Source organism: Aulonocara sp. 'chitande type north' Nkhata Bay, linkage group LG6 (genome assembly GCF_057382095.1).
Source record: "Aulonocara sp. 'chitande type north' Nkhata Bay isolate Kocher_YH1m ecotype deep benthic linkage group LG6, A_spYH_male_GT1.1, whole genome shotgun sequence".
NCBI classification, from domain to species: domain Eukaryota; kingdom Metazoa; phylum Chordata; class Actinopteri; order Cichliformes; family Cichlidae; genus Aulonocara; species Aulonocara sp. 'chitande type north' Nkhata Bay.
Window position 1 is genome coordinate 29,385,134 of NC_141349.1, and position 16,356 is coordinate 29,401,489.

General features: G+C 40.0%; 1 protein-coding gene across 1 annotated transcript in view; it reads right to left on the reverse strand.

Moving 5' to 3' along the window:
* The window catches only part of usp43a (ubiquitin specific peptidase 43a), a 131,443-nt gene that overhangs the window by 108,158 nt on the left and 6,929 nt on the right, over nt 1–16,356 (reverse strand). Inside the window, exon 2 of the mRNA XM_086296175.1 lies at nt 12,279–12,431. Coding sequence (XP_086152301.1) covers nt 12,279–12,431 — 153 coding nt within the window. The remainder of the gene's footprint in view (nt 1–12,278; nt 12,432–16,356) is intronic.

The window sequence follows — 16,356 nt, forward strand, 5'->3', positions numbered from 1 at the left end:
CCAGTTTTCAGGAACAAACACTGCTTCATGCAGAAGACAACACAAGGCAGTAAGCACTAAAAAATGTTGCAGGAACTCATTGGAGGATTTACGACTGAATGATTATTCTTCCTGGCTTCCTGTTACCTTCCTGACATTTTACAAGTGAATAACAGCCCACAGGTATCTGTATCTTCTTATGAATAACTAGGCAAAAAACACATGAGATCTGGTACCATAATCAACAGAGCTAATTTTGCACCTTTCATGCAATTTACCCTATGATTAAACCTGCTGAGTAATTTTCAATAGCCAAAAGGCATTCTGACAAGAGACAAATGTACTGCACTTCAGAAAATAACTAATTGCAGGGTGTAATAAAATTACCACCTTGCGGTTATATACCTCCACCAATTAGTCAAGTTTACATCCATATTTAACGTCAAAGGATGCCATTTTCTGTAACAAATTGTAACAATTTTAAGAATATAAGGTTATATAAGTAAAAATAAACTAAAATAACATGATTAGGTTTTCTTGTTCTAGTTGTGGAGTATGAAGTAGCTGACAGTATGTTATTTTATACATCCTAAAAAGTGTTATACATGAGCAAGTCACTGCCAAATGTGTTCTGTGAGGTCAAAATGACCTTTGACCACCAAATTCTAACCCTGCGTGAGTCTAAATCATTTAGTGACAAATTTGAGGTGTTCGTAAAACTCTGTGTTCACAGCAACAAAAAAGTAGTGCAAAGGACATCTGCCTTCAGCCATGGCTGTCAACACTGTAGAGACATAAAAACTGGTCTGCAGTAGCTGGTGACCTATTAGTGTCCCCTCCTCCAAAAATAATACACTACACTATACCCTACAAAATATCCTAAGTCCTACAAATCTCTCTCTACTTTCCACTTGCTGTCTGTTTGACTTCCTTGGCTTCTAGTTGAGTACAGAACAAGTTTATCAGCTGCTCTTGAACATCTAAAAAAAAAGGATTTCCTTTGAAATATTAATAGATTTGATTAAATGTTTCCAAACAAATGTTGTGAATATTTAATTCACATAGTCGAACTCATTAAAAGCGTTTTGCAGTAAATGCCTAACAGCAGGTTGGTGCCAGTGTCTATAATTTACTCGTAAATACTGACAGGAGGACTGACAGGAGAACTGACAGGAGAACTGACCGTAGAACGTAGCATGAACAAGTTCTGAAATAGAAAGTACGCCCGTCAAAACTTAAAAAGAAAAACAAAAGAGAGTTACAGAAAGCGGCAAGTAAAAGAGGGCTAGCAAGCCAGATCTCTGTCCTGTTGACTCCTTTAAAAAATAGGGAAGTTTTAAAAGCTCTGTTGAAAGCTTTTCCACGCTGTGTCACACATTAACACTCCCAGAAGTGATGCCTGTAGGTCACGAAGGAAGGACAGGAGGCGGTCAGCAGGATGTATCTGCGGCAATCTCCTGAGCACGAATCAATCGCTGGGCTAACATTGCTGCCACTTATAGATCTCCTCTGTGTCTGTCTCTGTCTCCCTCTCTCTGTGACTGTTTTACCCCCTGAGAGGACATTTTTAATTTTTCATAACCTCCTGTAGCATGGCATTTCAGTCACAGCACTCCTCTGTAGGAGTGCTCTGCGGATAAAGGTAGAGGCAGATTTCTATTTTTTACAAGTCCAGCCAACTTCATAGTAGTTATCTGCATGGCAGTCACACCATTGCTACTAAAGATATCATTTTCAGCTGTGCTGGAGTTGGTAAAGTTTGGCTTAAGGGTGAATCACTTTTGGATAGATGTTCTTTAAAGAATAATATACAGTCAATACCTGACAGTTCTCCTCTAACTTATTTAACTTTCTTGTCTTTCTTCCCAGACTATGACTCTAAAAGTCAATACGTGCCAAATCATACTTGATTTAAGTCTAACCACTGATCTTGTGCACCTTTGAACTCATTATAGAGCTGCTGCAATTTTTATTCGTTAGTGATTAGGGTGGGTGGTGAGTGAAGATTATGTTGATCTGTTCAAAAAGGCTCTGTGTAAAGTGACATGCACCACAGTTCGGGACATTTCTGCTGAGCAGTCTCGCTCAGACGCATCAGGACATTAGAGCAGAATATCCCTGTGACAGTAAAAACTCCTGACCTGGTGTTCTTGGCCACTATTTACTTTTCGCTGAAAGCTGCTGTTTAGTCTGTGGGTTAAAGCTGGAGACCCTTCTCTCACACTAGTGATGATCAGAAACATCAGTGTCAGAATTTACAGTCTCCAAAAGAGCAATTTAAGAAATATCAGTCTGGATCTGGGCTGAAGGTGCATGAGAAGATGATCTTGGAAGAGAGGCTGGTTAGAGGGCACCTGGCTAAATAGAAAGAAGCTTCTGGTCCCCCCAAGAGGCATTTGTTTGTTAAACTGCCCCTCACAGAAAGTCGCAGTGCCAAGGGGTGAACTGGTGAAAAGTTGTACCTGTACATGAGCTGTGTTAGAGTTTTGCTACTTTTTTTCTTCTTTATTTCTCTTGTTAGCTTTAGTTTTCTTCACCATTGCACAGTAAATATGCTGTAAAAATCCACTGCCGTGAAGAAAATAGGTAAATAAAAAAGAAACTAGACTCTTGAACAGTGTTTAAGGGCCCCCTTCTTTCTACCTTTACCAATCGGTCAACTGTCACAGCTGCTTTTAGCAAAAATCCCTCCTTAAACCTCTACAGAAGCCGCTTGTACAGCAAGTAAACAGCTTGTTAGGTGTCATTACAGAACATTGTCAAAACATTGCTTAGTGGCTTGAAAATAGCTCTGATGGTTTTTGTTTCCAGACTGTTTTCATCACCTTTATCAGCTGAACTTCTGTTGCAGCCTTGTGGTATAAAACTAGCAGCTACAACAGTGGCATCCTGCTGCTTCAGAACACTTGCTTAAAATAAGACACTGTGTTCAAACAAATAAACAGAAAAATGCTCAAATATGGATTGTTTCTGACCTTATCTCTCTGCGGGGTCTCATCTCTGTTCTTAACTCTGAAACTCTCGCAGAAAATCCCAACCTTCTCCGTTACCGCTCTCAGCACTGGACATATGTAATAGTGTCCTCAGGCTTTTCTTCCTTGCTTTGTTTCCTTTCTGCGAACTCTCCCACAGCCATGCATACTACGAAAGTTCTGAATTCACAAGAAAAAAAACAAAAAAAGTACTTCGACTCATAAGCTCTAGTGGGCATAGTGCTAGTGTTCCTCCTTCTTATTCTCTTTCACTTTACATCCTCTTTCTTGCAATTTGCTTCGGTGAATTTTTGAGGGATGATGCAATGAATTAAATTAAAACAGAGGAAGGTTGTCTTAAATTTCAAGGCTAACACAAAAGTATAGGTGACGTATTGATCAGTTCAGGCTTGATACAAAGGAATTCCAAAGCACTGTCAGAGCCGGGCAGTGGAAATCAGGCCAAAGTATTCATCTCAATACCCACAGCCACACAAGCCCAGCCCAAAAAATCTGCATTATGTCTCTTTAGAGTTTCAGAGAGTGTACGAAGAGGGTGGGCGGTGGTGGATGGGTGACAGGGCACGATAAGGCTTACTCATTCATCCATCCCTCACTAGCTAGTAGATCAAGATATTACGTCAGGAAAGAGGCTTAAAAAGACATTTGAACATTGGAGGTGAATTATGAATGAAGCCGTGGCAAGAAAGAGAAGGCAAAAAGATATGTGGAGAAATATTTCAAAGACCGGAGGTCTCCACCCCCCCTCATGTAAATCCTATTAGAGTGGTAGGATAGCAAAGTGGGATTAGCTGACCTAGTCCATTCGGTCCAGACTGCTTCACACTGATAAAACACATCACTCTCAGATACACTGCTACACAGAGGTTCCTGCATCTTACTTACAGATGTACAGCCTCAGTGTTGTGAAGGCCTTAACAAGCCAACAGGATCCAACACGGCAACAACATGCTGCGAGAGTTCTTTTCAACATCAAACATTTACCCCCCCTTTTTTTTCCAATGGTAACCCTCTTTGAAAACTGCATCAAAAAGAAATACTTGTCTCACACACACACACACACACACGCACGCACGCACGCACGCACGCACGCACAAAGAATAATAACTCCAGGATAAAACTCCAGGATGTTTCTTTCAGGAATGAGCATTCTCTCTCTGTCAGGAGGAATCTGTGGCATCTTGGAAATGTCACTTGCTGTTACAATCAGGTGGCTGGCCCGGTGTTTGCTATGTTAAGGGTTATACTGCCACAGAGAAGGAGGGGAGAAGCAAGCTGGGCAGTAAAGAGGGAGGGGGTCAAGGTTTCACAACAGAAGAACCTGTCTGATGGTCATCCTTTCTCTCCATCAGTTATTGTTAAATACAAGAGATTGTGTAACATTTTAATAGGAAATCATTCTGATTAGGGACAAACATGGGGTTTTGTGAGTGAAATTGAACATCTACTGCATCCATATCTTTTTGTTTTGTTGTGAAGGCTGACTGTCTACCCATGAAAGAGTATGCTGCTTTTTCTGCCTGTTCATGGCTAGTTTGAGAATTTCTGTGAACTGATCCATGATACTGCCAAGAAACACAGCTTGTGCACTCAACTGGTACAGAGAAATACGGAGGCCACCTTAACAAACAAATGTCAACGAACGGTTTCAGGTTCACATTTAATTATTAAAATGTCTCATTGATGGTGCTGTTAAGATTAAATCTGTCCTTTCCTAGCATCACATAACAAGAAAACACGTTTTGATTGGTCAGTTTATTAACCTGTTATCATTAAAAGTTGAAGATGCATCTATAACATCTAACCTACAACAGACTTACAACAGTCACACCTAAAGACCGTTCTCATCAACAAGCAAGATGTTTTGACTGAGCAAATGCACTAAACTACACACCAAAAAATGAGTAAGTAACAACTAGAACTTTTAACAGTGCAACCTTGCAGGTAGCCGACGCAAAAGTGACACGTTTCATGGTCGATGTCAGGTGGAAATGTCAAAAACTTTCTGGATCTCAAGACTTAAGATGAGAATCCTAATATACCACCTATGCTATGATTTTTCATGCACACTATTAACACCCCAATTACAAAAAGTGATTCAATCCAGCTTGGTCTCATAAGCAACAACTATCCCAAAAGGCAACAGGAATTACAACCCTAGGGTATCACTTTTGGTCAGTTTGAATCAATCAACACAATTTCAAGGTGGGAATATGAAAGTCACCAGTTCAGCAGCTGGCTACATGTAAAATATAATCCTGACTTGTTTAATAATGAGTAGCATCTTGGCAGAACGCATTAATGTTACAGGCATATAATCCTCAATTATTCTTTTTAATATTTAATGAACATTTGTCATAATTAGATGGTAAATTCTCGACATATGATCAATCATGTTTTTGAAGTCACAAAACCATATCAGGCGTTCCTTTGGCACTCAGATACTAATATTACTGAGAGATTAGTTTGTAGTGAAAAAGGTTTGGAAGATTCTAAGTTTTATGAGACTTGAAAGCTGCTTTTAAAATTTCATAAAGGCTCCTATTTACAATGTGAGATATGAAATATTAGCAGCTCCTTGACGCTCAACAGTAGTATTTTCAACTAGATTTTTCTATGTTCAACATTTGCATTTTTCTTGTCAACATCATATTATTAGCATTCTGTAGCAGCGTTGACTTGTTTGAACAGTTCCACGGTTAACTTGGAGCATTTTCTGCTTTATTTTGAGCCATCACTATACAGCAAAGTGCAGCTTCTCAAACAAATATATCTCCCTTCTTTCAGATTTCCATTTTTATTAGTGTGAAACACGTCTCTGTCTCCCATAGTGAGAGACAGAGACACTTGCATTTTTGACAGGCGCAGGAGGCAGATGCGATCTAAGAGTGTCGATGTCCTGATAACTGACACCATTGAAGAAGACACCAGATCAAGGATGCCTCAACCTCCCCCTATCGCCCTACCTGTCAACTAATTCATTCACTGACATTTGCTCTCCACCCCTCTGGAGATCTAGAGCCAAAAACTCATGGAGAGCTATCAAACTCACTATTTCTGTTCCTGTTGATAAAAGGGCTTGCTCGCTTTACCACAACCACTGACCCGATTTCAAACTCTGCTCTGAGGCCGGGAGATTTTACTCTTCCTCACTCCACAGTCAACCCCCTGGGGCAGAAAGGCCGACAACTATCGGCATTTAAAATTGAATAATGCATAGACAGCGCTTTGGCACCAGGGTTGAACTGGCAAACCTTCTATCACACTTCTGTCCATAGGTTGTGACAGATGAGTTTTTAAACGCACTTGCTCTAAATCCCATGCGTGGAAAGGCCGGAGGTAAAACTGCAACGCCGCTCTATGTGTGCACTCAGCAAGTGGGAAGTTTAGACTAGTCCCTGATATGAAGTGTTTGTTAGTTTGTTGGTTTTTCTCACCAGATGTATTGCAACAATCTAGAAAATCGCCATATATTTAGAGCTGCTGAAGGCAGAAGGAACATTGCAATTCACAACTTATGAGGCCACTAATATCATGTAATCTGTCATGGCTTTGAGGCAGTGGTAGCAATGTTCAGTGGCAACCAGCGAGTCAATAAAAATAGCCCACACTTGTAGCTAAAGCCGTTTCTCTAGGCTCTCGGCTGCCAGTGTAAGAGTCAGTGGAGACTATACTAATCTTATCTTTTCACTTCTTGATTTTCTTTTTATATACTCAAGTAGCAACTGTTTGACTGCACATAACCACGTCTTCACTTTGGTCTTCTGGTAGCTGGTAAGGAATGCTGTTGATGTGGAGCCAGTGAAGTGAGAAGGAAACCAAGCAAGTTTAGTGAGGTCCCATTGAAGGGTGGATTAACATTACTGAGCTGCATTCCAGTGTGTTCACAGTAATGTTTACGTAATGCTACTTGAGCAGAGTTGCTGGACTGGTCACACCGCTTATACAGCAGGTGAGCTCCAGAAACAAAGTCTCTGAAGCCATTTGACCCTTCTACACACTACAGCAAGTCCATTATTTGTAAGGTTATCGATATAATGCACTGCATTGTGTGTAAGCTTATACTCCATATCACATTACCATTATATTAAGCAAACAAAAAAACAATAGCTTTTGGAGTAAACTCTAGCTTTATGAAACCAGCTTGGTTTTTACAATACTGCGTCAGAATACTTTAACTTCTTTTATTTAACTTTAAGGGCTGAAACTTGTATTGTACTTTTCTGCTCTAACCTTTTTACCTTGGTTTTGCCACGCTGTATATGTGAGTCTGTTCAAACAGACTGAGAAAGACCAGCTGTCTCTAGCGGGAGGTCTCATAAATCAATAACCCATTCATCTATTCAGTAAACTGCTTATTATGACCAGGCTCTCAGGGGATCTAAAACCTATACTAGAATGTGTAAAATAAGATAGACAGCATAGAGCAAGGACATCACAGCAGCTCCAAAGACACAGGCCTGAAATCAATGAATAAATATCCAGTTATCCCCATACTGTGTGAACATTCAATTAAACAGATTTGCAGTTCATAGAATATGTCACTAACAAACCTCAGGCGATATTTTGACTGGCCTTCAGCTCATAGTTTTGTTAATCTGTGGACATGCAGGCATTCAATATTGTGGAAAACTCTAGAGCCATCTTTGAGTGTTTTATATTTTGATTCCAATCAAACCTTATTCTAATGTTTTTAAAGTGGTATTAAGCAACAATGCATTGAGTCCAGACTGTGATGAAGAACATTTAAACTCATCAGAACTGTGCAAACTCTGTATTTGCCCTGAATACTGTATTTCTGCATGTTTTAACTCATCGGACATATTTTCCATTTCCGCAGCAAAATATAAAGAAATCGATGGTTTTCACAGTTTTTTCCCAAAAACTATCGCAAACCTTGAAAATATGAGCGAAACAGTGTTTCACATCTTGCATCCAGTACATAATACAACATGTTTGTGTTTTCCTGATAATCGGTGTAAGGCCTTCAGCAAAGCAATAGGTGAAAAACAAACTTGAGTATATTCATGTTTTAAGAGGAAATCGTTTTTTCCCCCTGAACACTTCAACACATCTCTAGAGGACAGATGATGACAAGAATAAAGATGAGACAGGAAAAATGTGGAACATCACAAGGTTGTCAAAAAAATTCATTAAAGAGGCAGGTACAGCTTGTAGAGGGTGTAGCTCCTGTAATGTAAAGAACTGCTCTCAAGAGGAGGTAAAATAAATATTAAGTATGCGTGCTGTTGTTAAAGTAAGCTTAACCAAACAGGCCTCTGATACATTAAACAACCTGAGGGACAGCAAGTTTGACAAATGGTATATATCCTGTAAAAAAAAAAAGGATTGTGCAATACAGGATGGAAATAAACCAGAGTTAAAATGATTAGCTGATTGACCAATCAGTTGAAAGATCAGCTGCAAGATCGTGGACCTTAAAAATCTTAAGTATTTAAACTAAAATAAAATGTGGATGCACAAAAGCGGCCTTAGTTGTGAATGAGCATTTTGATTGATATCAAATGTTTGTTATGTGACTATTCAGTGTGACTGGACCCACACAAGGAAGTGGAACAACACTTACTATGAGGTTATGCACAGGAAGGATTGTTGTGAATTTCACACCATGGATTTTGTTGTTATTTAACTTAGTTTTCTAAACTCAAGTCTCAACCAATCTGTAAGTAGGAGATAAAAACAGATTAGCCACAGGTTTAAAACAGCTAAGATGGGGAGTGTGTGTAAGAGCCGATTGCTATCTGATTAAAGGCTACTTTGCAGTTGAGTATAATGGAATGAAAGAAGAAAACAAAACCACAGTCTGGGCAGTTGAAGAGTGTCTTCACTGAATATTTTTTATGTTTTTTTAATCCAACTGTCAAACATAGATTTCATCACTAAATAAGCTTATGCTTCTGTTCAATAAGTGAGATATATAATCATTCTTCTGACTGCTTTCCTGGGTTGCCTTTATATCCCTTCCACTTTCCAAAACTCAGTACTGATCATCATTTATGTAGTCTAATCATCTCCTTTCCAGCCTTCTCTGAGCCAATCAGCCTCCATGCTGTGTGCTTTAAAATCCCAGTCCTCTTCTGTCATTCTACCTTTCAGACTCTCATGCAACCCACCTCATACCCATCTCTGCCTCACCCTGGACCCTCAGAGCGCCACCCAAACATCTCTCTTCATCTTCACCAGCACCAGTGTCTAGACTCCAGGAAGTCCTGTTTTAATTCCTGTCACTGCTGGGATTCCAGTCTGCTATGATTCATAGGAGTCTAATCGCCAAATAGCTTAACTGAATTTTGTATCTTAATAAATGTTCAGTTCTTCCAAACAATCTCCACTTAATCAAATATTGTAAAACCATACATGCATATAAGGTTTTTGAATTACAACAGTGCTGCATGAATGAAATCAGTTTGTAGAAAAATGAAAGAGTTTTTGTCATGGTCCTGGGTCGTGCGACCCAGTGTTTTGTGTTTTAGCCTATTTTGATGTTTATTCTTTGTTTAGGGTCACTAAGGCAGTCCAGCCATTTGTACATATTACCCGTGTATTAAGTCTCCCTTGCCCTTCGTGTGTTTATGTCTGCGTGTCTTATATTGTCAAGTCCATGCTGTCGGTTATGTCATCTCCCCTGTACTACGTCTCCCCGGTTCATGTGTCTTGTCTAATCTCCATGTTTCCTGTTTTACTTTGAAAGTCTGTATTCACGGTCAGTGTATTCAGTTTCACTCCTTCTGTCCTGTCGTTAAGTTCATGTGTGTCAGCTGTGTTCCCATGTGTGGCCACTTCCCCTGATCATCCCTCATGTGTATTTAGTCTCTGTGTTTCATACAGTCTGTCTCGCGTCGTCTGTGTTACCACCTCCTGTGTTCTGTACCTCCAGCCATAGTCTTTCCTTAGTTTTGTCCAGTTTAGGTTTTCTGTTGAGTACTACACGTATGCTGCCCTCATTCTGTTTTTGTTCTTTTCATCAGCCATAATAAAAGGCTCGTTTTGTTGGAATCCACTCCTGCATCCTCGTTTGTGTTCGCACCTGGGTCCACCACACACCTTTCCGCACGGTCTGCCTCCGCAGACCGTGACAGTTTTAGGTAACAGGGAAGAAAAACAAGAAAATAAAACTCCTTATACACAGAACCCTTGTCCATAAACTGATGCTAAATGTAAAGTAAAAATAAAATAAATCGAAATTCCTGGCTCGTGTGAAAAAAGCCAGTTATTTTCCTCATCTCTGCCTCACTGCCACAGTGGAGGAAAGCGGCTTTATCATACCATGATTCACTGGCAGCCTAATGAGAGCTACAGTCCTAAGCTGTTTATGTTGCATAAAGGACAGCCGCTATTAGCACTGGTGTCAGAGTGGGGGAGCTGGACATTGGGTGGCAGTGCAGCAACAGTTAAGCTTGTAACAGTATTCATTTACTACCAAGTCCTCAGCTGGCGGCCTGTAGCGGAGGCCGCATGGTTGGCAAACTCCAGATGAACTGAAGAAACAGGATGATACTTAGCATACGTGATTAAACACAAGAGGGATGTCAGAGTGGATGCTGATCACAGCAGGTTTTCACATTTAGTATTCAGTGTCATAAAATACACAAATATTTGTAAAGACATTCATGGACATGATGCATTTTCTAGCCCATTTCCCTTTTATTAACCATGCCAACTAAACCCTAACACCAGTTTTTAGCCTAAAGCAGCCAAAACTCTTTCAAAAATATCCTCATTTTCTTTTAAACAGCCAGAAAATAAAACCACCTAAATTCAAACTGCTTTAACATTTAACATTAAGTTAATTTGTATCCGTCAACAATAATCTTTTAAAAAAAATAGTGGGACTCGAGAAAAAATGTAGCAGTAGAAACTATAGTTGCCATAAAATGTGACATGTCTACCATTTGTTCCCTTTAACCATATCACACCTAGTTCTGGTGTGATAGTTCTAATTCTCCACATGCACGGTAGCAAGGTGAGCATCCCACATCAGAGACAGAGACGAGGACACGGAGAGTGTGGGAATGAATGACTGCCACTTCAGCAGCTTCAGAAAACAGTCACTGCACACAAAGATTCATTTCAGACCAACTGCAGCTGAAAGAACAAAACCGTTCTGACCCTTCACAGATTCAGCTCCACTTGGAGCAGAGAAGATTTAAGGTCTGTGGTGGAGAGACGAATTTCCCCCAGAAATATTTCTTTTCTTACCCATGTTCCTTAAATAAAATGAAAACCATGATTAAGACTGCCACATTAACACAAGACTGCATCCCAAAATACATTTACTGGCATAATTTAACAGTGCTTTGTTTGTTTGTTTGTTTGTTTGTTTGTTTGTTTGTTTGGGTTTTTCGTGAAATTCACTTCTGCAATTTAAATTTGATCACACTGTTAAAACAAATTTGATGGATTTTAGTGCAACCTGGAAGTGTCAGGTGTAAGTATATTTGTAGAAAGTTGTCACTTTTGTGTGTGTTTAAAAAGAAATCGAATGAGACCAAGATTCAGCTTTGGACTAAAGCTGATCACAGCTCATAACAGTCATATCAAATTTTTAAAATAAAATTGGAAATGATCAGAGAAATGGGGTGTCTGAGAAATCTTAACAACTTGAGTGAGCAATGAAAATAGATCCAGCGCTGTCCCACTACTCCAAACTTGCAAGAGTCAGCAAAGCATACCTGTGACTGGGGCTATGGTAACCAGCTTAAGCAGAAAGTTGGTGATCGTTGGCTTTAATAAAGCTCCAGCCCAAAGGAAGGTATCTGATCTTGGAGCCAGTTTAATCCTATATTTTTGTGGTTATTGGCTTTAAATGTTCTTTTAATTGAAGAACTTTACAAGTGCTCAGTGGATACAAAAATCTGCTGTTTGTTACTTGAAGCATTGGGAAAAAAATCTGAATAAAACTCAAATACTAAATAAACTCAGAAACAAATACAGGTTTGCATATTAATAATTTATAATACCACGTAACATTGCAGATATGTATTTATTCAATTTATCAAGGCTGTAATGATAAAAACTAAGGAGTTGAATGTGATGAATATAACTGAATATAACTAGTATTGAATTTATACATTTTTTACACAAAGAGATCCAAGGTACTAACAAAATGAAAACAGTGGCCAAGACCCAAGAGGAGATTATGTTATTATTTTACTAAAACTTCTGTTTCTGAAGTATTTACATTTTTTACTCTATTTTTTAACAGTGAAGTAACTGGCCTGAATAACAAACAATGATTTCAAACCAGACAAGGCGGATCAGTAAAAACCGGTGACGCAGACTTACCTTGGCATTGGCTTTGGTCTTGGTGCTGCTGTTGTTGTTGTCAGGGCTGGAATTGGCATCTTCATGAACTCTATCTAAAAGCCAGAGGAGGAACTCGAGGGCATCATGCTGAGAGTTTCCACGAAACTGAGATGCATATTTGGCCACAATGCTCTGTGGGATGGAGAAACATCACAATTAATCTGTCTTTCCAGGTGATTTCTAACAAACTTTGACTTTTGCATTTATAAATTAGTTTTGGTTTGGAACACTCAGGAGGGAGACAGCAAAACAGCAATGCTTTTCTGTCTGTCATGATCAGATAAGTCATACTAAAACATCCGTAAGACATTAAAAAAAGATGTTTTCCTCTGTAGTACAACCCAACCTTTGTCTAGAATATAAAAGCCATTGTTTTTAGAACTTTATAAACTAAGTAAGCATTGTCAAACTTAATGAGATTTCCTGGAACTAAACAGTACAATACAGGGATGACAGCCTTTTATTCCTTTTATTATCCATGTATTATTGCCAAAAAAAAATATCTTCAAAAGCCAGACAAGTCCTTGAACAGCATTGTTTGGGCATATAAAGCCAAAGAACCCTTATCAGAAAGCCAGGATGAAAATAGGGTGGAAAAAGGCTTGGTATGTCTCATGCTCCCGAACGTAATAAACAAAAAACATGGTATAAAAGGCAGAAGAGGGAGTATAATGGCATGGGCATACATGGCTTTTAGTGGTACTGGGTCACAGACAGCAGAATCGGGTCTAATGAATTCAGAAGTGCAGAGGGCTCATCATTCATCTCTCATCTCACACTCTGAAAGCAGCTCAGGAGTTTCTGAAGATAAATACGTGGAATATTCTGCACTGTTTGATCCACATTTCACTCACAGACACAGACATAAGTAAAGGCATCATAAACTACTACGAAGGCCAAAACTATTTTTTAATGCCAGCATCTTACAGACAGAGAAACATAAATTCTTGTAAGCAAAGAACAAACAAAGTTCCACTCATTCAAATGTACTCCTAATATTCCTTCATGTTTGTGGAAAATAAAACTTCTTTAACTTTATCGTCACATCTTTGCTCTGCATATTTGATGCAGTTTTTATCAGGTGACGTAATCATGCATGGTGGTTTGATGAGCGGCATTGTCAAAGCCTGTAATACTTTCTGGTTTCACTTGAGTGATCTTAGGCAACACTGTGACTTCTGCCAATGCCACTTCTTCAGACTTCTAACTTGGAATTCATGGCATGTCAGTGCCACAAATGGATTGCCTTGGCTAGTGTGTCAAGACACCAACACCAAAGGACACATTGTGTGTATAGAGAGATGAAGGTGGCATCTGTTCTCAGTGTCATATAACACCCCAGAATGCAAACTCTAAGCAATTAGATTAGACTCTTGTATTAGACTCAACTCCCAACTGTCTCCCAATTCCAGCAGTATCTTCCCGTGCCAACAGCAGCACCCATCTGATATCCTCGTGTTGGTGCTGTTCCCACATCATCATAATAAATGTTGTTCCAGGTTCAACATTGCAAGTGACCAATCGCTTGTTGTGACGTAATACTTTTGCAAGCCAAGCCATTCATTCATTTATGAAATTCCAATGTTGCAAGGACAATATGTACAATGCTTATTGTTTATTAAAGAGCAGTATCCTGAAATGCAAAGAATTCAAATTGCTGAATCGGCGGACAGAGGCGGTTTCCCGCAAGTTAAGTAGATTTTATTTACAGCATTTTTTTCTGAAGTCGCAAAAGTATCACGTCACAACAATGTGACCAACACGAGGATATCAGATCGTGCCACTCCCAACGGGCTCATCTTCTCTAGCAGCTGGTGCAAAGAGGTCCATTTGATGCCAGACAGGTATTTCTCCGTTCCCCTTGACTCTAAGCAGATGGGTTTCTTTCAGACCTTAATTGATGAGTAAATAGATGTAACTTGAGCGGGGAAGAAGAGTGAATCCAAGCTGAAAGTCTTTAGCTTTTTGTAGTAGCATTTAAGTAAGATGAGGCGTTTTAATGGTTAGCTGTTTGCTAAAAGCTGGAGTGCTGGTTAGCTGTAGCGCCACCTTTTTTCATGCTATTCATGAACTTCACACATTTATATGCACTGCATTTCAAAAGGAGACTCACACAAACTGTATCCACAACATCGCAGGTGTTTCTTGGGAAAAAACAAAACAAAAGTCCAGTCTTTGTAATTCAGTTATGAGGAAGGAGTAGTAAATTTATGAGTGGGACAGAAAATGACAGACAAAACTGATTACCACTACACCAGGTGGCTACTTTGCTTTCTCTCAGTCACTCTTTCTCTCTGTGTGACTGACAGCATCCAGGCTCTGCTCTGCACCTCATTAAAAATCACCACATCATACCTGCAGTATCCCAGTATCTAAATATAAACACAGGAGGGAGCCCCCTGCCTCCCCCCCATTCTATCTGACAGAGACAGCCCGCTAATGAGCTTCATCACTATGAGAAAGCACTGACAGGGGATGGAGGGATGTGGGATAGATGGAGAAAAGAATCGGTGGAGTAAGGGAAGGATGCTGGCGAAGTTTCAACAGACCAGTTAGTGTTCTTCTTCTGTCTCTTTATCAAAAGGACAGCACAGTTGTGGAAGGCCCAGAAAGGAAAAGTGAAAAACACAGGCAGCACAGTTTGTCAAAGCTATCAGCGAAATGAGAGAGGAGAAAATGCAAAGGACGAGAGAGGGAAGGAGAGTTTCCAAGGTTACAATAACGAGACTCAGTCTGGGCACTGAAAGCTGGTGGAAATCAAGGGGTTAGGACTTCAGTGCAATGGAAGTGCACTGGCCTCGCCTGCACTGTTGTCTCACGCTCATTTTTCTCTTTGTGTGCACGCGTGAGTCACAAAAGAGGCGTAGTTGTATTCGAAAGCAGCAGTTCTTGTATTTGATTCCTTAGGGCATTGTTTAAACTGAGGCAAGGTGGAGGTGAAAAGAAAAGAATAGCAGGTAGGTTGAAAAGTCAAGTTCCTCTGTAAACACCAGCAGTGCTCAGATCTGACCTGTCCACAGCTAAAGAAGTATCGTAAGTGTTTGTAGAGTAAACACATCAGAAGTAGTGCAGGAGAGGAGAGCGGTGGGTGGAAGGGCCTGCTTTAGGGACCTTACTGAAAGAACTATTGATCAGTCTAGAAGAATCTTCTCCATCCACATACGACTGAGCGCCACTCAGTGCAGAGGGCACAGGGAGCAGTTCTCTTTATAGCTTGAAGCATGATTAGTTTCTCTCAATGAGTTTAATCCTCTTTTGTTATTGAAGAGCATGAATTAAATGTGCTGTTGAATCATCAACAGATTTGGATCATCAACAGATTTGAACAGAGAGATATAAACTTTTTTACAGTATGGGAAGTTGAAAGTTTTCAAAAATACATTTGCAAAAGCTGAATTTCCCCTGGATGCTCCAATTATTATTCTGCAGTCCACCAAAAGCCAATACTCTGCTTGAAAGAAAGTCTTGGCTGTGTATATAGCAGAGGAATAAAGCTATAGAGTCTAGGACTGTCGGGGTTTTTCACCCCCCAAAAAACAAAAAAAGAAAACACCAAAGAATTTAAAAGCACTGGAAAAAGATAGCAGAATGACAAAAGACAGCCATAAACCTGTGCAGTCTGCACAGCAGGGGTCATGACCTCCTGCGGTCAGCTGAGACAGGGCTGCACTCCACACTCAGATGTCTGTTTCGGTTTTGTATCTTGCAACCTTTCCTTCGCCTCACACCATTACCCCCATCGCACATCCATCCTCCTGCTGTGTAAACGACAGATTAGAGTGCTGGCGGGGAAGGAATTTACTATAAACATACATCAAACAAATGACCCTCCCCTCTCTCTAAAAGAAAAAAAACCATTTACACCACCTCACCCCATCATGATCCAGCTTGACAAACAGGCTTGATTGGATTCCTTAGTGACGGTCAGAGAGTGATACTGACAAACCATTGCAAGGTGGAACCGTGAGAGGAACTGCACATGCTTTTGTTTTCCTGCATACACCTATCTTCCCCAACAACAGGTGTAGCTGGAACGGGGGGGAATCTCTCACTACTG